A 23,582-nucleotide genomic window follows, 5' to 3' on the forward strand; every position below is an offset into this window, starting at 1 on the left:
TAGACGGATACTCAGGAATTATGCTGCGCTGCTGTCAGATCAGTCGTGTCAGATCAGTCAGACTCCTTGTGTCTTGCTGGAGTGTTTGAGCAGTTGTCTGAAAGGGTTCAAAGACCTGACAACATAAAAAAAAAAAAAAAACAATCTCAAAACACAAATGAAAGTGAAATTTTAGATTTCAAAGAGGAGAGAGAGAAAGAAAGTGCAAGAAAATCACAAATTACGGCCCATTTTAAACCAACACACACTCACATGGGTCGGTTGGAACTGTCTGGTGGACAGAAGTCATATGTTTTTGTGTGTGTAGCGTAATTAAGTTGACCTAAAATCAAAGCTGTTTTATGTTGTAAAGGAGGAGATGGTCCTTATTTTCTGCTGTTCACAGAAAGTTAAAAAAGAAAATAAAATGCAGCGTTTATCCAACGGCAGCCAAAAAAAAGGTGTCGTGAGCGTGAAGTCTGCAGGAGCGTTTTTGAACAGGGGAATTAAAATTAAGGTAGTTTAAAGGTTTTACTAAAGCTCGTTTGAAGACCTGCCATCTTCAGAAGTTTTCTGATGACTCTGCAGTAGTTGGATGTATCAGCAGGGGTGATGAGGATGAGTACAGGAGGACAGTGAAGGACTTTGTCACATGGTGCAAGCGGAACCATCTAGAGCTCAACGTGACAAAGACAAAGGAACTGGTGGTGGACTTGAGGAAAGACAAGGCACCGGTGGCCCCTATGTCCATCGGGGGGGTCAGTGTGGACACCGTAGAGGACTACAAATACCTGGGAGTACACATTAACAACAAACTGGACTGGGCTAAGAACACTGATGCCCTATACAGGAAGGGCCAAAGTCGCCTCTATTTTCTGAGACGCCTGAGGTCCTTCAACATCTGCCGGACTATGCTCAGGATCTTCTATGAGTCTGTGGTGGCGAGTGCCATCCTCTATGCTGTTGCATGCTGGGGCAGCAGACTGAGGGCGGCAGACGCCAACAGACTCAATAAACTGATCCACAAAGCCAGTGATGTGGTGGGAGTGGAGCTGGATTCGCTTATGGCAGTGTCGGAGAGGAGGATGCTGTCTAAGCTGCAGGCCATTATGAACAATGGCTCCCACCCACTCTACAACACAGTGATGGGACACAGGAGCACATTCAGTGCAAGACTCATCCCACCAAAATGCACCACAGAGCGCCACAGGAGGTCATTTCTACCTGTGGCCATCAGACTCTATAACTCCTCCCTTAATAGGTGACATTGTGGTTCATCAGTGTCATTCACTTATCAGTATTCAATTGTACATAAAATTGTTTAAATTTCCACATACATTGTACATACACTATATACATTGTACATACACTTATACATTGTACAAAAAGGACTGTGCATATATATATATAATGACACCTATTTAAAAAAATTTTTTTTTGCACTCACAAGTTTCATATGTGTATAGATTTAGATGTGTTTATAGTCAAATTATCTCTTTAGTCTTTATATTTTTATGCCTTAGTGTTTGTTATTGTGTTTTTGGATTACTCGTCTAAATGAAATGGTTGCAGCTGTAACAACAGAAATTTCCCTCTGGGATCAATAAAGTATTCTGATCCTGATTCTGATTCTGAAGGGGAAAATGGGGAAAGTAGCTGAGTGGCTGAAGAACAAATAGAAATGCAAATGTTAATGAACTGAAATTTATTATGTGCTCAGTGATTCGTTTAAAAAAAACCAGCAGCTTCACTTTTTGTTAGAAATCCTTTATTTTTCTTTGCTTTGTTTTATGGTTTCTTTTGCACATAATCAATGGTGTAGCCCGAGATTTAGTCCGACAGAAATCTTTCACTATATGGACAGACTTACTGGGCCACCAACACATTACACAGCAGGCAAATGTTGCAATGAATCCTGTTTGGATATTAATCTTTTCTGGATATTTATGATGAACACAAATGTCAACATGATTTTTTTTTTTACCTTAATTAATTACTTTTTAAAAAATATCAGATGATTGTGTGCATGTATTTAAAATATGTCCAGATGAGACCTTCAATTCTTTGCTTCACTTTTTTTTGACACGGACGTGAATAAACCTAAAAACATTTAATTTGTGTTGGAGGACCTGCTACGCTCATTTCTAACTCTGTTTTCTCGAGCTCTCCTAGAACAGCTTTACATGATTGAAAATAATCACTGCGTGAAACTGAGGGTCTCCCTCTCTTTAAGCCAGCTTCCTTCTGATTGGCTGCTCCTCATAAACAGAAGGTCTGTGCTCACAGCCAGAGAGCTGTGTGCCTCAGATGACCATTTTAGAGATATCTGTTCTCTCTTATATAATACAAGAGTACCAAGAGTAAAAAAATGTCTGAAACTGTGCTTTTGGCTCACAAAGATTACTTGAAAATTCCTTTATACCCCCCCCCCTCCCACTACAAGGTTCTGCACCTTATCCCACGCTAGGAAAGAAGTGCCCAGGCTGTCCCTGAGATCCTCACAAAGGTCAGACCACAGCACTCCAAAAAGGCTTCACTCAGCTGGGCCCTTTCAGACTTCATTAAAATAGAGGCCTCGTCAAATAAAGGGAAAAAATATTTTATGCAACAGAAGGCGTTCTTTTGTCTATGGTTTTCCAAGTAGAATAAAGGCTGCTGTGTACAGTTTCTAGATGTCAGTTCGATCAGATCTGTCTGTGACAAAATGGAGATACTGCAGAGAAAGCTATTAGCTATTAGCAGCACCCAGTCAGCAATCCACGGGCGGCACTCAGCGGGAAACAAAAACCAAGATTAATTTATGACGATACAGGCTGAGTCACTGTCACATCATTAACACCTTCAGCAAGACAAAAAAGCAGAGCAGTTTAATGAACACAATTCTATTCATTGTACAATTATACATTTCTATGATTTATGTAAAGTCAGTTAATCAGTGTTATTATGAAATGCAGAATAAATGTCCAGTAGTCAAACAGTCTCCTTATTACTATTTAGCCAAAAAGCCATAAATGATGTTGACATAGATATTTTAATGAAATCTAAGACACGTTTACCTTCATCAGTAATGGTTTCAGGAGCCGTCACTGCTGCTGCCGTATGGCAGTGGTAGTACACGTGAGCTAAGAAAGGGAAGTTCATGCAGTGTGGTTTATTGCACAGAGAAGAGGAATATGCTGTTATCTGAGTAATGGTCGGTTGTGCCTGGTGTAAACCCTGATACACCCAATACCCTTTCACATGTCAATAAGCTGCATTCTTCACTCTTATAAGTTGTCATGCCTCACTTTAAAGTAACTTGGTAATCCATCCACTTTATGTTGCTAATGGTTATTTCACTCTGATTGCTACAAGTCGTTGAATTTAATGGAGTTGCTACATTGCTGCTGCTCTCTCCTGTCTGTGTTCCATAAGGTTGATACCTAACAGCCTTTCACAGCACTGAGACTTGGTGCTAGTAAATCCCATTAAAATTTCAAACTATGTTTCCCCTTAATTGAAAAGTTGTGTCTTGGAGAATTTGCCACTTTGTGGACTTCGGTGGTGTCAGCGCCTTCTGAGTCATCATGTAATTCCTGAATGATGTTCTGCTTTTTGTTAAGGGCATTTTTCTATGACTTTTGGGATGTTTTTCTTTCTTTTTTTTAATCGTGCTGCAGAATTATTTTAGGATTCGTGTCAACATCTGAAATGTTTGAACTTCTTGTGCCTTATGTCCTGAAAACATCCTGGAAAAAAGAATTCTGGAAAAGGGTGGGAAGTGAGGGGGAGTGATGATAAATGGGATGGGACACAGCTCACAAACGGGACTGGACCGTTTCCTTTCTGACTGAACTCGGGCGGCTTGGCTTCTTTAATGTTCTTACCAACAGAACCCAGTAGAAGAAATTAAACCCACAGAAGCGTTTCCTGAGGAAACAAGATAACACCTCAGACAGAGAGAGAGGAAGAGAGGGCGAGGGAGCCAGAGAGAGGCTGTTTATGGTTGGATTTCTGTCTTCTTGTTTTCTTTTGTAATGCAACAGATACTAAAATCTTTTAAACAAGAACAAAAATTGTTCTCCTTTATCCTTTAGCACTAAGAGTATAATGGGTCTTCAGAAATCTATAAAACCTTATGTGTGCTCAAACACAAAGACCCATATTTTATCCCTAAAAAATAAGAAACAGCACAAATAAACGAGTCCTTTTTGTAATCAGGTTTTTTTCTTCATCTTCAGCTGCTGCCAAAGATCAGACTCCAAACTTTGTATCAGAAATCTTAAAATTATTCTGTAAACAATCTATTTGTTTCATGATAATGCAGGTGTTTCTGGTATTTGTGTTTCATTATGTACATTATTATTCCTTTTTTCCTTTTTTTTTTTTGATAATTGTTTGCTTTTCCCTGAAACACAATGCTGAGTTACACCTCCTCTTTATTGTGGGTTAAACCATAAGATGCTTACCCTTTCAGCCTCTTTCTTCCTTTCTGTTGCTGTTTTTTGTTCTTGCACAGTTATTTCCTGGTAAGAATGTATCCTTGGTGCTTTATTTTTAGGAAACTTCAGCCAGGTTAGACCAAAAAAAAGGGTCAAATCATCTGTCAGTGCTTCTTTTTTTTTCTGTTTTGTGAATCGTTACAAAGTAACGGGAGTTGGACCCAGTTAATTAATGATGACACATTACAAGTCATTTTACAATCCATGCTGAAAGCAGGTCAGAAGGTCACAGAGAAGTCAGACTGCATGTATTGCAGGGAAAAAGACTGCAGAGAATGAAATAACTGCCTAACAAAGAATTAGTGATAAACACACCAGAACAGAAACAATTCAGCTTCAGCTCTTTTCTGCTGTTTGTTTTAGCCATGATGTTAGTTTAAAATACATTTATGGAAATTCAAATTATGTTTTGCATCAGTGTTTTCTCCTTAAGTGCCACCACGAGGTTTATTTCTGCAAAGTTTCCCGTAAAGTTCAGTACAAACATTCATGTCCACAGTAAAATGCACTGAAAGAAGCTGTGATGCTTCATGCTGGTCTGTGATTAAAATGCATCCAACTAATTACATTTCTTTCATTTAATGGTAAATGTTAGCATTGTTAGCATTATTATTTTAGCACTGTCATTGTACATAATGAGAGAACAGCTGACAAAAACAGTGAAGCATCCCCTGGCGGCTGCAGCATTACAGACCCTAAATCCTTCCCCTGTATGCTAAAGGATTGGGGGGGCATCTGTGATGGGCGACACAGCCTCCAGGCTACAGTTGCCTAGGTAACCTTCTAACGTATTTACCACCAATACTGTCAGTGAGCAGTACTGGTATTCAAAATGTGTGCATCCAATCCATAGAGGTAGATACTCTCTAATTTGTGCTAATTAATATGGCTACTTCTGGCATAACAAACAACAACATGATTGAGGCCAAAAATGCTAAGACTCAGGTTTATGGCTGCCAGATCCACACTGGACACGTGACCTGTGCCACACATTAAGGTCTCGTGGTCCTGGGTATTCCTGGTGGACATTTATGAAAGTTTGACCTTAGTTGACCTTGAAGAAGAGGTCAGAGGTCAAAAGTAGCTTGATGTTTAGAATCCTCACATATTATTCCCTATATGCCAATATGTTGTCAGTACAAACAATGGCAGTAAGAAACATTATTTCAATAAAAATAAAACTCTATTATTATGGCTTTGACCTTCAGATCAAGCTTTGACCTTGAATTAGAGGTCAGAGGTCAAATGTAACATGACATTTTAAATCTTTATACGGTACTTTCTTCATGTTGACAGTTCACACCACACGTAAGAATCATAGTTTCTAAGTTATAAGGCTTTTTGTTAATTTTCAACCAATAAATCATGAGGATGCCTTGATGACCTCGGTGGATGTTCGATCATTTTTTATGGATTGTTGGTGCGACTGCACTCTACAACCCTTCAAAGTTTTATAAGAATTCATTCAAAACTTTTTGAGCCATCGTGTTAACAGACACACAACGACACACGCAAATGCCGCCAAAACCATAAGCTGCTTGGCCGAGGGAATCGAGTCCAAAACCAACACATCTACGAGGAGACTTTAGAGCACTTCCACGTGCTAACGAGGTTCACGCAAATGCGGATTTCCTTTTCCTGCAGGACACCTGGCCACAGTGCCAGAAGTACTACGAAGTGGTTTGCTGACTGTATTACTGTGCTTGATTGGTCAGCCAACTTGCCTCACCTGAACCCCATAAAGAATCTGGATTTTTGTAAAGAGGAAGATGAGAACTCAGCATGAAGACCAAACCAGGCTTTAATACCACCTCGGCTGTGACACAAGCCGTGCCACTTTAATACAGTGATTCATGGAAAAGGAGCAAAGCTGACTGTCAAATGCATAAATTAACATACTTTTCATTTATGCAGAACAGAATTTGGACATTTTTTGAGTTGTAAATTAATTTTTGATTGACCTTAAAAATATCCTAATGATTTGAGATACTGGATTTCTGATTTCCAAATTAAAACAGAGCGTGTGTTGAGCCTAGAATATATCCACTTGTTTCCATGTTATTCTTTCTTTTTTAGATGTGTCAAAAAGCTGCGTCTTTGCTTTTTCTTTGTTAAATCGTGTTTTCTTTCTGCAGCTCGTGGCTGACCTTTTGTCTGTTTTCTCAGCTTAGTTTCTTGAGGTTGGGGTAGTTTTCGCCTCTGTTGGATTCCCAGGTTCTCCCACCTTGTTGTGCAGTACCTTTGGTTCATACCTTTGATAAAGAAGCATTTCTGGTTCTTTAGACTCTGTGTTCTGTGTGTGGTTCTGCTCCTCAGTACTTCCAAACATAAGGATATGGTCAGGGATGGGATTCAGGTTTCTTTGTGTGTGACTCGGATCAGTTCATGTGTGGGAGAAATCACACAGTGGGTTAATGACAGGCTGTGTTCTCACGTGGAGGGCATCTTAGCCGTGAATTGAAACGCCTGCCCTCCGTTGTGTTCGTATTTTTTGGCTGCTGTTGTGTGACCGCAGCTTCACTTGTTTGTTCACTTGTGTGGCCCGTTTTGGGTCACGAATGGCGCTGCTGAATCATCCATTGTGCTGTTCTTCCTCTCTCACTCTGTCTCTTAATCTCCCGCTCGCTCCACCTCTTCCTCCCGTTTGTCACCATGTCCTCTTTTCTCTGAATTTAAACACAGAGCAGCGAACGTCCTCAGAGCAAGTTTGAATGATAAAGTTGAAATAATAAGTGCAGTTATCATTACATACATACATTGTTTTGTCATTTTATTGAACTACTTTAATACAGCTATGTTATTATGGGTTGTATTTTCTGTTATGGCAGCTGTAACACGGGAGTTTTCCAGGAATAAACTAAATCTGATCTCACCAACAAAACGATTACACACTTCATCATCAAACTGTGTCCACACCAAATTTCAAAGCACTGTTTCCATGGAGCCCAAGTTATTATTTAGTGTGTACAGAAGAAAGACCAGTTTTGATCAGCATCTGATGCAGTTTGTTTAAAGATGGAAAAGTTAGTTTATCATTGTTTATTCAGCCACATACTGCATATATTTGTCCAGAACTCAAATCTGTATTAAACCAAAGGGATTTATTGTGATTGCACTGCCCTGTAGTTTGACAGCTGTTGATGCAGCGTTGCCAACTCTCACATTTTTGGTGTGAGACACCCAGTGTTAGGCTCTGTCTCACAGTGTGTCTGTCTCACACTGCCCAAACAAATCTCCCTCTGAAGACGGTCGCTCCATACGAGCTCAACCAAACCTGTTCCCACCTGACCCCCCCCCAAAAATCACATGATCATTTTTACACATTTGCTTTAGTATTTGTAATAAAACTATGCAATATGTTACCTGTGACCTGTGAAAATACTCTTAATTACAAAGTACGTGCAGCTGGGTTAAAATTTCGCTCTTTATTTTTCCCAGTATTTTCAGCCCTCATAACTTAAAAAAGTAGATGGTGTGATGTACATGCATCAGTGATATAACAAAAACTCTTGTTTCCTTTGTCTGTAGCTGGTCTTCTACTTGGTCGTGCAGACGTTGTACACTCTGGGTCACAGTCTGTCTTTAATTGCCCTCACTACAGGGAGCGCTATCCTCTGCCTGTGCCGGTAAGACTGAAGACAGAAATACTAATAAATCAGAACATGGAGATAAAAAAAACAGAAGCTGAACTTGAAATGTATTTATTTCTTTTAAAATGCTCTGAAGAAAGGCAGCTACTTTAAGTGGATTTTAAATAAACAAGCACTGGCACAATTAATAAGTAGCCAGATTTTAGCACAGCTTAATCCATATTTGTGTGTGCATGTTTTTGTGTGTGAGTTATATATAATTTGTAAATTGTGCTCATTGAAAAGTCTGTTTCTTCAGTGTTGGGACTAGATTTAAAGCAAATACGCTTAACAAAAAGAACTCTAATTAAAGGTGTGTATAATTAATTAGTTTTTCCTAAAGTTTTAAGTCCTTAACAGAAGACCCTGACTTCACCTTTACTATGAAATTTTAGCAGATTATGGAAAAGTGCATGTATAATAATAGCTTGTGTAGGTTCTCAGTCAAGATATCTGAGACAGTCACATTGTCCTACCCAAACAAAATACAGAATTGAACCATTCTGTTGGTATTACATATAATTGCATGTGCTTGTGTATGATTGGCTTGTGCATTGTTGGCAGGGAGTTGTTTGCGTGTGGATTCCTGCTGTGACAAATGGCATCAGTGAATGAAAGGGCCAAACAAAAGCAAAAGAGTTAATTGTGTGAACCAGTGCAGTTTGTGCAAAACTAGCATAACAGTGTTTATCTATAGCTTTCGGCCTCTTCAGGTTCTAACTGTAGCACCTTTATTTAACATCATTCATGTTGCAATATAAATTTTCTGTGCAGGAAGCTCCACTGCACCAGAAACTACATCCACCTCAACCTCTTCTTCTCCTTCATTCTGAGAGCCGTGGCTGTGCTGGTGAAAGACGACATCATCTTTAACCGAAACTCGCACTGCTCCAACCAGCCGTCGCTGGTAAGGTCACCACCTCTGTCCTCAGCAGGCAGAGTCGTATCCCCGGGGGAGACGAGCAGCGCGGCCCAGAAAGCTGCACAGTCATGTGTTAACAGCACAGCTGTCACAGCGGGGAAAATGTTTCAGTGTAAAGCCAGCCAAGTTAAAAAAATGAAATAATAGAATATGAATTAGATGTGTATACTTTAAATATTAAATTAACATCTCAAACTGGCAAAACTTCTGCTGTGACAGTTTGTTTTTACCAAGCAATCATTTCCTGAACATGGCTCTGCAGTATTTACTGGCAGTTAGCCCATTCTTATGTATGGGAGAGACAGCATCAATCAGCCAGTCACGCATGCTCCCTGTGTGCTTAGCTGAGAGGGGCAGTAGCCTTTCTGCACCCAAAACTGTGGAGGCATGCAGCACATCAAGGAAAAAGCAAGGGGGGAGGGGCTTTTGCTGTAAGCACCGCTGAGCAGCTTTCAATAGAAGAAATGAGGAACTATGTTATAATCCGGTACCCAGTTTTCCTCCTATACCCGGGATATACAGAGAGCCACACAAACATGGGAGCAAAAGGATCATGCACTCTGATCCTTAAAGAGTCCACGGCAAGCAAAAAGTGTGTGAGACTGTCCCCTCGTGCTGCGGTGGTGTTTAATCAGTTAACTAGGAAAGCCAACACTGATGTATGTAGAAAAAACTACATTGCTGCCCCGTGTCTTTGCCAAAGTATTGATAATACAGTTTTGTGAAAGCTGCTGGTGTCTAACAGCTTATTGGTATCCCTGACATTAGTGCTGGTATTCATGTGGATGGAAAGATTTAGTCCTTCTTCTGACTTTGTTGTGTTCTTATATGTTTAAATTGGAATGTGAGAATAACGGACATTACAAAGATGTGTTGGATTTTATTCATGGAAATATTTAAACGTTAATATATTTAATGAGTACCTCGCCCGATTAATTATGATTGTTGCAAAAACAAACAAACAAAAAAAACCCTCTTTTTCAGCCAAACTGGGCATTCTGCTCCAACAGCAACTAACAGTTATAACCTAATACCATATCAGAAATTAGTGTTAGGAAAAAGATGCACAATGAACATGAAATTGCAACACTGATCACATAAGATCAATCAAATCTGCCATGTTTTTGTGTGTGACATCAAAATGTTTGCCCACTTTCTAGTTTCCAAGTTCTTTTTCCCACTCGAGGGACGTGAATGTCAGAAACAAATGTTTCATTTTATACAGCTGACTTCAACTCGTACAGGACTCATTTGTGCCACATTTAAACATAATGGGTGAGGCAGATTTTGATTCTGCAGGGATGATATCAGTGGTCTTTTTCACTAACCTGCCAAAGTAGTTTTTCATGAGTGCCTAAATCTAATCAAGTAGAAAGTGAGAAGTGAAAAATAAAGTGAAGCAAATTCAGAGCTCTCAATCAGAACAAACTACATTTTCTGTCTGACAAACTTGGCTCTTGCACAGCTGCCCCCCCCCCCCCCCCCCTAACTTCTACAGTAATGCAGACTTTATCGACCTCTGGGCAAAACCTGGTATCTCTAATACTCCTGTGGCCAATGCACAAATCACCAGTGGTTAATGCATCTGACAGAACAGCAATATTTGATGCTCTGTGGCATTCGTGACGTAGCGAGACGACTGCTTGTTTGGAGCAGCTTCACAAAGGACAAAATTTGCCAAGTGTTTCTGCCATTTAGCCTACGCTCACTGATAAACACACTGGCTTTCATATAGAAACACCACAAACTAACGTGCACTTGGATAAACACCACTTCAGCAGTCTCGGCTAACCTTCATGAAGGCAGGGTTTCATTCACTGCTCTTTTATTAGTTCCAGCTAATAAACCGACAACAGAAAACTGACATTTGATACTTTCCATGCATCAGTAGCTGCCTGACTCTCCCCTCGTGGCATTCCTCCTCCTCCGCTCACCCTCATTGTCAGGGCGCTCTGACCTTTATGCACTTATCCACTTGGTGCTTGTGACCTCATGATCTGCAAAATGAAGCTCCTGGTGAACTCTCTGATAGACCCAGTGGAAAAATTGAATCAGAATACCCTGCATAAATACATGAATGTCCCAAACTGTCTTTGTGGTTAAAATGTCACATATATAGCCAACAACAGAATCTGCAGTTAAAGTTGATATTTGATGGGGGGTGTTTTTTAATGCATATTTGCCCCTCTGTGTGCATTCTCTTCAGGTGGGATGTAAAGCCAGCCTGGTGTTTTTCCAGTATTTCATTATGGCCAACTTCTTCTGGCTGCTGGTGGAGGGTTTGTACCTCCACACCCTGCTGGTTGTCATTTTCTCAGAAAACCGACACTTTATTGTCTACATGTTTATCGGCTGGGGTAGGTACATTTTTCTTATTCTTTGTTTGACTTTAAATCAAATGGGATCAAAATTACACGCCTGCAGCAGTAAAAGAGATTTTGGTTTCTTTCACCTGCAGGTTTAACAGCATATCTATGGTTTTGGTTCAGTCTCAGAGCTCTCATCACTTCACACAGTAAATAAGAAATATTACCAGCACCAAATACCAGATACAAAATATGTCTCTATATGTCTGCCACAAACAGACAAACCTTTTTTCACGCTCTCAATTTAACAAATATCATGCTGCAGTTGTCCTACTACAGCACCAAATGTGAAAAAAAAAAAATCAATGGCTGGAAAGTTACCAGTTCACAAACGGGCTCAAATATGCTTAAACCAGTTAGGCCTGAGTCAAACAAGGATAGAGACTGGTTAACAAACTGCTAATAAACTTTGGTTGCTAGGGAAAAAGTGCAAAGTTAAAGTTGTGCCTTGCTGCCAAAACCAACACAATGGTGCAACCGTGCTGCACACAGTTTCTTTGCCTCTGGGCGAGTACGTAGTTTGCAAGTGTTTGCAGACAAGTCGACAAACTATGGGCAACCGCAGCAATCTGCTGGCAACCTGAGCAATCACAGGGAGGATTTTGGTGCAGCATCAACCAGTCAGGGAACGCACATTTTTCCCTAGTGACTTGAGGTTACCATGGAATCACTCACTGGTCTCAAGGTGTGCGTGACTGGGTCCTTAACAATCAGTTTCAGTGACTGCCAGCAACTTCCAGCAACCACTTATTGGTTCACCTTTCCCTAGCAGCTAGTGGTTACTGGTGGACACCAGCTGGTCTCTAAGCCCGTATGACCGGGGCCTTTGTGGAGGCCTCGAGCTGAGCATTTTGTCGTCACTTTTTTTGATATTTTGAAACCAGGTGTTACAAGCAAGATTAAGATCTGACTGGAATACTTAAAACTAGGGATCGAGATCATTAACTCAGGAAAGTGTTCGAGGTTATAAATTAAGTGAGAAGTTGAGTAATTTTCTCACATTATTTTTGTAGCCAGAGGATTCGCCCCCTGCTGGCTTTTAGAAAGAATGCAGGCTTGTGGCATTTCAGCAGTGATTCCGTTATGTAGATGTTACTGTTAGCAATAAAGAAAAAAAAAAAAGAGACACAAATAATGATTTAATACACTTATGACTCCTGACAGGATTCCCCACTGTGTTCGTGTCTGCGTGGGTGATAGCCAGGATTTATCTGGAAGACACGGGGTAAGTGCAACAACCAGAGTCATCAGGTATCGCCATAGAAACAGTTAAACATGGATTAAATTGTACTACGTGGATTTACCCACTGACTGAATATCTGCCAGCAATTTATTCACATCGATGCGTGTGTGGGTGTGTGTGTGTGCTTTATAGAAATAGTTATTCTATTCTCCTTTAAAATTTCACAGGAGTTAGCAGCTCCAATCACATTAAACAGACACATTCATTGATATTCAGCAGTCACCACCTCTGTTTTTTCATTAAGGTCTCAAATTGCATTTTATTGATTAGCATCTGTCAGCCATAAACATGTGGGGGTGGGGCCCAGTTTCCAGAATAATAAGGCAAATATCTCACATGTCACATGGATCATTTAGCTGATGGGACTTGCTTTGAGATGTCATCACATGAACCTGTTAGCGTGGATCTGCTTGGCTCTTGTTGCACATTATTGCAGCTGACACTACAGCTCATTATGTATGAGTCATACTGCGTAGGCATACTATAAAATATGATAGCAAAGGACAGCATGGAGACCACTCGGTAGTGTGAGGAGAGTGATAATGAAATTGATGAAGTTTTAAGTTCATTACCAAAGCCAAGTAGGAGACTGGTACTGAGTCAGAGCAGTGAGTCATTTATTTTTATTTACTTTAATTTATTCAACCGCAGCATCTGAAAAAAAAGCCTAATATTTAAAAGCTTAAATGTTTAAATTTTAGGACAGTGTATCATATTTAAATATAATTTTTAAAAACTCACAATGGTCAATTGAATTTTGTCATTTTAAAAGAGCAGCCGTCCAAAATCAGAATCAGAACTACATTTATTAACAAGTGCAAACAATGCTACAAAAGAACAATAATATATCAAATATAAAATGTAAAATATTCAATGTGTATGGTGTGCAGTGGAGTCCAATGCACAGTTTTTTAATGACCCGAGTAAGGGAGTGTTAATGTTAATGATAAAGCGACAGAGTGGAGGGTACTAGGCTTTGAGCAGTCCAGCTGGAAAGAAACTGCGCCATGTGGTACTGGTCCTGATGGGCTGCAACCTCCCGTCAGAGGGGAGTGATTCAAGGGCGGTGGAGGTGATGTGCACCATCACTGATTTCAGCAGGTTCAGTTTCTTCAGCCACCACAGGAAGTGTATCCTCTGCTGTGGTTTCTTCAACTTCCAGTTTAGGCTTGGAACATGATGGAAAGACTTCACAGTATCAAATGGGCAGCCATGTAGGATGATGGGGTTTGGTAGGGATGAGGTCCTCCTGAAGTCCACAGTCATCCCCACTGAGCTGTCTCTGAAACAGGCCATCATATTGTCACTCTCAACCACCAGAGATAGACTCATCTCTGTGATGAGCGTGATGAGGGTGGTTTCAGCTGCAAACTTCAGGACTTTAACAGACTGGTGACTGGAGGTGCAGCTGTTGGTATGTAGGGAGAAAAGTAGGAGTGAGAGTACACAGCTTTGAGGGAACTGGTCATAATGATCTGAAAGTCTGAGAGCCTCACATGTCAGACAGGAAGACAGTCCACAAAGGTAACCTGAAATAGGTTTCTGTAGAGTCCATGAGCTGGAGCTGCCACGTTAACAGCATCATTCAGTGACCTGATGGCTCTGTAGGCAAACTGTAGGGGGTCTGTTGATGGATTTGGGATGAGAGAGGTCAGAGTGATTGTTGTGGACCTGTTAAGGCTTGTGATCCGTCTAAAAAAATTAGGATTTCAAGTACCATGTGGCCTTTTATATGAAGGTAACTCAGACTGATAGGCACATTGATAACACAGTCTGCAGGAAGCTGCATCTGAACAACCAGCTGACAGTTTACCAGCTGATCTGCTTCCCACAGAAAGGTGTGGAGTTTGGGTAAAGGCACAAGACTGTTTGTGGAAGCCCGCAGCAGAAATTAGTTTCATTAGTGGAGTTTACGGGATCAACCAGAGTCAGAATTATGCTTTCTCACTTCGAAAAGGGGCAATAAGAAGGTTCTATCACCCGGCAGCTTCTGGATGGCTACAAATTCATGGAAAGCAGTTCTCAAGATCAGATTCTCCCATTTTATGCTACTTTATGCTCCAGCATTTGTTCACCCACCAGTACTTCCTCTTTTTTTTAACATACCCACTTTTTAGTTACTGTTGTAGATAATATGTACACACATATATGTACATGTACACAACAGTTGCATTCCAATTTTTTGTGGTACCTTCAGGTGCTGGGAAAGAAATGACAACCCCATAGCCAACTGGGTGATCAATGGACCAATTGGATTCTCCATCATGGTAGGCCGACATTCATCGCTTTCATTTTTGTCTGCAGATTTTGCTTGTTGGTTGAAAAGGCATTCAGCCGCCTCACAATGAAAAAGCACAATTTTCCAGTTTTCCTGTGTAACAACTGTCTTTGTTTCATAGGATCATACATCAAAACAACATATGCATGATTTTTCTACTGAAATATGCTGTGTTTAAAGCACAGTGACCTTTTAAAATCTATTTTTTTCCAATTCCAGCTGCATGTGAAGAAAAAAAAAGTGTTACGACATCAAAAAGCAGCCCATGATTATATTCCGATTGTTTCTCCTAGGATTCTTTATTAAAGGGTTAGGGTTCATGACCCTTTGGATTTTAAGACCTTTTAAAATCCTAATAAATTGTTAAATAATTCCACACTCATGAGCAAGCATTCTTTGTAACATTCATACAGCAGGATGATGTGTTAGCACCTCATGTCTCGAGGTGTTAATTTCACAGGAATTCGTGCTGAGTGCATTCCTGCTGTCCTGCCGAGCAGCAGCCCACCATAATCTCTTTATCATCCTTTAAAAGCATACATGGGGATAATATGGCCTGTGGGCCAGAGCTGGCTCACAGACCATCTCGATCCACCCTACAGCATCTTAAAAGGAAAATAAATGAGTCCAAATCATTTAAAAAACAAACTCAGGCAAATGCTTGCAGTGAGTCGCTACTGTATTTGATTCCATTGCGTTTCATGAGTGACCGATGCAGTGATGCATATTACTGCCAAGATGTTGGCTAATTAAAATATAGCTTTTTATTTTATTTGTGACCTGTAAACATTTTTTTTTTTGTAATTAATTTCTGGGGCTTCTGCCTCATGTGCTACGACCTTCACAATACTTACAAGACAGTAAGAAACAGTAGAGGAAAGTTTTCACTGGACTCTGTGTGGCTCTCTGAAAAAAACCAAATTGCATCAGTAGTTTGTAACACCACCTTCAGCAACAGTGTTTGCTACATGAATTCATTGGTTTGTTGCATCATTGTAGAGGAATTTTGACCCACTTACTGGTTGCATGTCCCAATTTTGGCCAAGCTATAGCTATCAGACAGATGGCCTCATATTGGACTCTACAGTACTTGGGTATATAGAGGAGTTCATGGTCAACACAATAACTCCAAGGTGTCCTGGTCCTGTGGCTGCACACATTCCCAAATCATCACCTTTCCACCACCATGTTGCACAGTTGTGCTCAAATGCTGTTTGCTGTTCAGTTTTTGCCAAACCTTGTGTTGTGCATTATGACCAAACATCCCCACTTCGGTCTCGTCTGTCCAAAGGCCATTGTTCCAGGAGTCTCATGGTTTGCTCAGATGCAATTTTGCAAACCCAAGCTGTGCTGTCATGTGTATGCTAACACAATTGTGGCATTGTGTTAGCATACACCTGAATGCTCAGACCAACAAACCCCCAAAATATCTGTTTTTTTATAGAGGGCTCCCATTTGCATCCCATCAGTTAACTGAGTGCATTTGATTAGCAGCACCTGGCTGCTACTTCCTGTATTAATCCCTATTTTCCTTTGGGAGCAATAAAGTATCTACTTACTTGTTCATTCTGGACTATTTTGTAAAGTACTGCCCAGAGGTTCAGAGAGTGAGAGTTCTAGATCATATTATTATTATTATTATTATTATTATTATTATTATTATTATTATTATTATCCCAGATTGCCTTTTAGCCAACAGGCAAAACACAGCATCAAACTTCAGAATAATGGCACCGTTCTTCATGCAGTTATGCTTTTATAAATGTTTACAACTGCACGACCGCAGACGCTCGTCTCTGGATGAGAACGATCATTGCGTTGTGTGCCTTGTGTGCACAATGACAATGAGTTGAATCTAACATCTAAAAATCTTTCATTTGTGAAACAACAAGAAACAGATTCAAAAGAAAAATATTTAATTTCAGTCTTTTTAAAAATCCTATTAGCACAAGAATTTCCATAGTGCAGGGTGTTTCAATAATGTCGTGTTTTACACATTCACCTACCAAGTGAAAAATGCCCAGTTTGTTCCCAGAAGGAGACACAGATCCCTGTGGAGTTGTGTCATGAAGGGCATCTGCTGTAAAAATCTGCCAAATCAAATATGCAGAGAAAGCAGCTGAAAGTAGCTTTTTTTCCCCTCTTTTTTTCTTTAAAGGAAGACCTTCCTCTTTTTAATTGGTGTTTTTATCATAACTTTTCATTCACTGCATTTGGTGGGTGGCAAAATGTCAAACACAGCAGAATAAAAATTACTCCTTATGGGTTTCTGTGACTCTTTGAAGTTATTTCTTTTGCTCTCTCCAAGGTAAACTTCATTCAGTTCATCTGCATCATTCGCATCTTAGTTCAGAAGCTGAGGTGTCCTGACGTGGGCGGCAATGACCAATCGCAGTACAGGTAGGATATGACTCGATGCTCTCTAAACAGCACAAGCACCAAAAAGCTGTGTAGAGAAGGAAACCCCACCTCTGCCTGCTTGGATACATACTCCCTGTTTTGTGGGTTTGTCTTTTTTTCTTGCCAACATGCATTTGAAGACAAGTTAACAAAAGTTGACACATTGTGTCAACATTTGTGTCATCAAGTAAATGACACCTGCTCGCTCGGTAAAAGCTGCTGTGGATAAACGAGTCAGCTGAATGCTTCCAAGAATAAAACGTGATCATCTGAGACACCGAGAACGTTTTTTATCCTGTGGTATTGCTGACTGAGATAAGAGTGACGCTAACGCTCATTCAACAAGACAGCGTTTCATAAATGCTGCTTTTATGAAACACAGGAGAGCCGTTATGGAGCCATGCATTTTCCCACAATTTAGTGTCTGTTTAAACCTTTGCCTGCGTTTAATCTTCAGGCAGTTTCACTCTCTGGTGAAATCGTACTTGTGCTGAGTTGTCAGGTACTCTCATGTCTGCAGGGATCCAAGATTTAGCGGGGAGAGGTGGTGGGTAAGCCCGATTTGTTTCACTGTTGTTCAGCGTATGACTGAGCTGAGCTGACACTCGACAGCTTGAGAGTGATACAGGAAAGGAGGGTTTTACCATCTTCTGTGGAGCTGCAGTGGAAGGGCACTACATTGTTATCCCCATGTATCCTAAAGCTATGCAGGAAAGTGTAACTTTTGTTTGCTCACATTTTGAGATGTTCACCATTGTCAGTTTATCTCAGGTCCGAATTTAGTCTAAGTAAGGCTGGATGTGTCATTATTGGGTCTTTCTGAGAACTCATAATCAGATGATGTGTCTCAAAATGTCTCAAAGGAAGTGAAAAGTAGGGATTCTATGCAAAAGAATTCCTTAAATCAACTGGAGTTTATTAAAACTAAATATAATGCAAAATAGAGTGCAGTGAGTGAATGCTTGCTGTATGTAGCGTGGCAGTGTGGACACAAAAGAAGGCTGATGCCATGTGGCAGCCTTTATTAAGAGCCAATATTGGCAATTTAAATGTGGCATAACAGAAGAAATGAGCAATGGTGACAACAACGTGTGAAACTGTTTACAAAGTAGATAAAAACACAATAAATACAAAAAGAAATAAAGCAACATAAATTAGGTCACATTAGTTACACATTAAATATCACATAAATAAAATAATCTGAAAAAGAAATCATGGATGGACGGATGGATTTATTTTAATGTTCCTCCATGTACATTTAATAGTTGATTGCACTGGAATTTAATGCATTTTTAGAAAGATTACTCCTGATATCTGATTTGTCGATAGTGTGAATACAGAGGATACAGAGGGTTATCTGGGTTAGAGCTCAGTTTCAGTTTGATGTGAGTCATCAGTATTTCACTGATTTATTGCATTGTGATCAAATATTAAAATAAACATTGCATTATATCTCAGATTTGTGTGTTAAAATATTTGTTTACTACTGTTTCTCTCTCAGGAGGCTCGCCAAATCCACACTCCTGCTGATCCCTCTGTTCGGCATCCACTATGTGGTCTTCGCGACTCTCAGCGAATCCACCGCAGAAGATTATAGAATATTTTTTGACCTGGCCCTTGGATCCTTTCAGGTGCACATTTGTATTGCTGCATGTTCGTGTCTCTTTGCTTATTGATCTTTTAATGCAACGATTCTGAAACTTTTTCTTTTTAGGGTCTGGTGGTGGCCATTCTCTACTGTTTCCTGAACAGTGAGGTAAGTTTTCAGGTGAAATGACTATAAATACAATGTATGCATTTAGTGATTTTAATGAGAACTCAAACTGAGTAAACAATAAAAGATTTGAATGAAACATGATTTGCTTTTAAAGTGATTTCTGGAAGGCAAAATAGAAAAGCTTTTGAAATATACCCATAAATGTGTCTGTGCTCAACTTTTTATAAAAAGCCTAATTTGAACAATCTTTCATAGAAACATTTAATAACCATTAAATTTGTTAGACTGGAGCTAAAGTCTGGAATGTCTCCAGTTTTTTTTTATAGCGTTTCAGTGTTTATCATATATTTGTTTAGCCAAAATGAATCAGACTAAATCTGCAAAGTGTTGAGCGTCCTCCTGTCTGCCAGTCAGACTCCATCCATAGTAAACATAGCTGCACTCTATCAGTTGGATTTGGTGTACATTTTGAATTAATGTAAAAGCACAGCATGTATCATGAGGTACTCTATTATTTTACTTATATCACTTCCCCCTGATCTGGCAGCTCTAGATGTGCACAGGTAATTGACATGTGTGAGCAGCACCTGGCAGATGGGAATGGTGGAGCAAGGTGGTGGTTGAATTGTAGGGAAGGTTTCTCTTCTCTGTGGTTTTTCCTTCTAATTTTGGTTTCAAAGTATTCTTCTTACAGCCCTAAGAGAGGACAGGAAACTGAGTTTTCAACCAGCTAAGTAGGCTGATTTTTATGGGCTTGATCCTACTGATAACACCGTGTTGTTATTTTCTCTAAAATGTCCGTTATTCCTGTCAAACTTTGCTTTTGTGGCTTTTAGAATGATTTATTTGCCCCCCAAATAGCTCAATTTCACCATTTTTATTATGCTTGGACACAAAACAGCAAGCATAAATTTTAAAGATGCAAAGATTTATTTTTGAAGCTTTTGAAATAAATGTTTAAATGGAAAAATTAACCGTTTTTCTTGATTTGCGCAAATACAACAAATCACTTTCATGTAAGAACCCTCAAATGTAGGATCCCTGATATCTGCGTTCAAAGTTTGTTATATTTTGGTGGAAGAGAAAACAACTTGAAAAAAGGTTCAAACCTAAGTGAAAACCCACTCCTAACTGGCAGTATATGGAAAAATGGCAAATGTGTAAAATCATTGTCTGAAGCACAAAAGTAAAATTTTGGGATCAAAAATATATTTTTGTAGTTTGTTTACATTTACTAGAAAAACATGATTCAAACCCAAAGACAAGACAAAAGTAGAAATTTGTTACCCAGTGTAATTTATGCTTATGATTTATGATCGTACAGATAATCATGAATAGATTGTTATACAGAATCATACCAAATGTTGCTGGACCGGTTAGATCAAATCATATTAATAAAGAGACATTTTATGGAGTTTGTGATGCAAAGAAAAAAATGAATTTGCTCTTTAAGAAATGCTCCTTCACCAGTGAGTTTTGACAGTCTGTATGAATCCTCCAATAAATGCAGAAGTCCTAATAACTGCCGTTGGTCGTTACATTAAAATCATCTCACAGCCTTTGTTTGATGCTTTGTTTGATCCACCATCCGTTTTCTGGAATTTGGAAAACAAATGAAAAAAAATGCTGTTTGACTTTGTTTTAGCGCTGCTGCTGATTTGAGTAGTGGTGGGCAGATCGATCCAAATATCGATAATATCGATACCAACGTTGGTATTGATACTGATCAATATCAGTGTAATGAGATCGATACTTTAGCTTCAGTTTCTCTCCTCTATGCAGTGCTGTGGTTTCATCAAAGATGCAGGCTGACTGTTTAAGTGCAGCTCCTGTCACAGCACAGAGCAGGCACCCTTTGCTCCTCCCCTCCCCGCAGTATTTTGACGTTATATTGTCACGTGACACGTAACATATGTTACTTGGGGGGGGGGGTTGTCAGCAGCCTCAAACTCACGGCCCATGGGCTGGAAGTGGCCCGCGAATTGATGTCAAAAAATAACACAATTTGGCCCTTTAAGTTACTTTTTTGATATTTCACTTTCCCCACCAATTAAGAGGAGTTAGCGAAATGTCAAAAATAACGTAAAGCGCCGGAAGTAGGGGGGCGGAGCCGGAAGCGTAAATGTTCTATAACGTTGTGGAGTGATAATTTTGTACAGCTTGTTTATTTAAGAAAAAATCTAGAAAATTAGTTAGTGAAGGGATATTTTTATTACATTTTTGTATTATACTTTCTGAACACTCTACCTGAAAAAGAGTTTTAATTTGTTCTTAAGTGATCATGTTGTACACTTTTAGAAAAAAATCCAGACATCACAATGTACGGGGAAAATTGGTTGGGTACTGTTCTAATGTTTCAGAATAAAAACTTTTATTTTGATAAAGTATTTTCTATTTACCTATAAACTTTGCCCAATTCTATCCTGGTTTTTGATACCAAATCTTGCAGTATGGCACACCACTACATTTGAGGCTAAAATTGTCAGTGCTGACTGCATTGTCTTTCTGTTTGTCTAAAAAAAAAATAATAATAATAATTAGCACCAATAAATGCATCAGCCAGAGTTAGAGAATTTAAAAATATTTTAATGAAGGAATATTTCTAGTTTCGTTATGTCATCTTAAAATTTAGTGGCAAAAGTCATCATTTCAAATACATAAAGGCATTTTGTCCCATTTTCAGTATCTCCCAGATGTGGGTGCTGAGATAGCTGGAAAATCATATATTAATCATTCACAAGATCAAGTTTTAATGCGTATATATTGGTGTTTACTCTCATTTGTTATTTATTTATTGTGGATTGTACTATTTTCTTGCTAATTTCCTTTCCAGGATCAATAAACTATCTGTTTGTCTGTCTGAGCCAAAATGGCTGCAATTGATTTCTTTTTCTTTTTTTATGTTTCTGAAGGTTCAAGGCGAGCTGAAAAGAAAGTGGCGGAGCATGTGTCTGAACTGTCGTCTGAGCAGAAATCGCCACATCAACAACACGTTTGTCTCCAGAAACGGTTCGCAGCACATGGTGCAGTTTCACCGCAACTCCCGAACCCAGTCCATCCTGCAGTCAGAGACCACAGTGCTGTGAGAACACGAGGGTCTTTGGCACGCGCACACAAAAAAAACACAAAAACGCAAAACAAATGTAGTCTCCAGGCTGACCTGGGTCGAATAGTTTTACAAAATTATTTAAAACACAAAAATGAAAGTTGAAGTACCACATGGGTGGGACGTGCACATTACTGCAGTGCAGATTTTGGTTTTAGCTTTACAAATTTCTGCAAGCCTTCAAATGTCCCATCAGTGGATCGATCCTGTGAGGTTTACTGTGTCTGCTGCTAAGAGACATTTTTTGTTGCAGTTTTTATATTACAATGTCACCTGCGTCAGCCGAGAAAAATATGCGCAACTTCCTCTTTATGCTGTTGTACCTGGAGTTTTGTGCATGAATATATGAGGTATAATATGTACATACATGAATGTTGCATGCATTAAATTCGATATTTTAGAACAGATAGACTTGTGTAATAGACATCTTTAGATTGGCACTTGCAACACAATCAAAAACACTTATAATCTATCATAATGCCATCTTTAATAATAAAGGATACCAAGTATCAGTATGCAGATGTTTGTATAATTGCTGCTTGATGTGCGATTTAACAGCTGCTGGAAATACTGTGACTGTGATGCAGTCTTAATGCTGTCATTTTGGAACCATATTGTTGGAAAGATATACAGTTAATAGAAGCATATATATATATATATATATATATATATATATATATATATATATATATATATATATATATATAAAATACATAAATGTACAAAGTGAAACACATCGGCTATGGGAAACCTTGCAATACTTTTTGTTGAGTTTGGTATTGACCTGAAATTCATACTAGTTATGTCAGCATTTAGTTTCCATAACATGCAAGACCATAAATGCTCTCCTTGGTTCTTATTTTGTGTGTTTTCTTCTCCATCCTTTTCCACATGCCTCCTGTGTCTCGCAGTTGTGAGTTTGTTCCTCACCCTGTTTCTGTTTAATCCCTGCTTTGAAGCTTAGTTCTTCATGTGTTTTTAGTTCACCTGTGCCCTGTTATCCCTCTTCCTGCTGTGTGTGGGTCTTTGATCTACATAGTCTTATCAGGTCACTGTTGCTGTTTGGTGCTGCTGGCTGGCTGTCAGTCTTTACAGCACTTTAAGTTATTAAGTTCTTGATTAAATTCTCTTAATCAATCTCCACCCTCCTGTCGGTCCCTGTTGTGTCTGCACATGGAGTCCTGATGTGAGCATTAAATTCCTGACAATTTCTTGCTTTCAAACCCTTCATTAACACACATCTTTTTTTAAGTCGCAGCTGTCTCCACACACAAAGCTGTACCTTAAAGTTGACCAGAAAAACTTTTTTTCAAGTGTTGCAACAGAAAATGTTTCCTTCTGGAGAGCATGGATAACAGATGTATTATTTAAATAAAAGGACTTGGTTAGGCGAAAAACAAAATTAAGTGTTTAACAAACGATGTACTTGTAAATTTTTTTTTTTAGTTTACTCGTTAGATT

The 23,582-nt window shown here is 39.3% G+C and overlaps 1 protein-coding gene across 1 annotated transcript in view; it reads left to right on the plus strand.

Moving 5' to 3' along the window:
* The window catches only part of vipr2 (vasoactive intestinal peptide receptor 2), a 76,318-nt gene extending 53,663 nt beyond the window's left edge, over positions 1-22,655 (plus strand). Inside the window, exons 5-13 of the mRNA XM_030752248.1 lie at positions 7,989-8,086; positions 8,864-8,996; positions 11,218-11,368; positions 12,542-12,602; positions 14,818-14,887; positions 17,207-17,298; positions 18,800-18,929; positions 19,013-19,054; positions 21,928-22,655. Of these exons, the coding sequence (XP_030608108.1) occupies positions 7,989-8,086; positions 8,864-8,996; positions 11,218-11,368; positions 12,542-12,602; positions 14,818-14,887; positions 17,207-17,298; positions 18,800-18,929; positions 19,013-19,054; positions 21,928-22,101 (951 nt within the window). The 3' untranslated portion in view covers positions 22,102-22,655. The remainder of the gene's footprint in view (positions 1-7,988; positions 8,087-8,863; positions 8,997-11,217; positions 11,369-12,541; positions 12,603-14,817; positions 14,888-17,206; positions 17,299-18,799; positions 18,930-19,012; positions 19,055-21,927) is intronic.
* Positions 22,656-23,582: the final 927 nt, after the last annotated feature.

Source organism: Archocentrus centrarchus, chromosome 17, assembly GCF_007364275.1.
Source record: "Archocentrus centrarchus isolate MPI-CPG fArcCen1 chromosome 17, fArcCen1, whole genome shotgun sequence".
In the NCBI taxonomy this organism is placed as follows: Eukaryota; Metazoa; Chordata; class Actinopteri; order Cichliformes; family Cichlidae; genus Archocentrus; species Archocentrus centrarchus.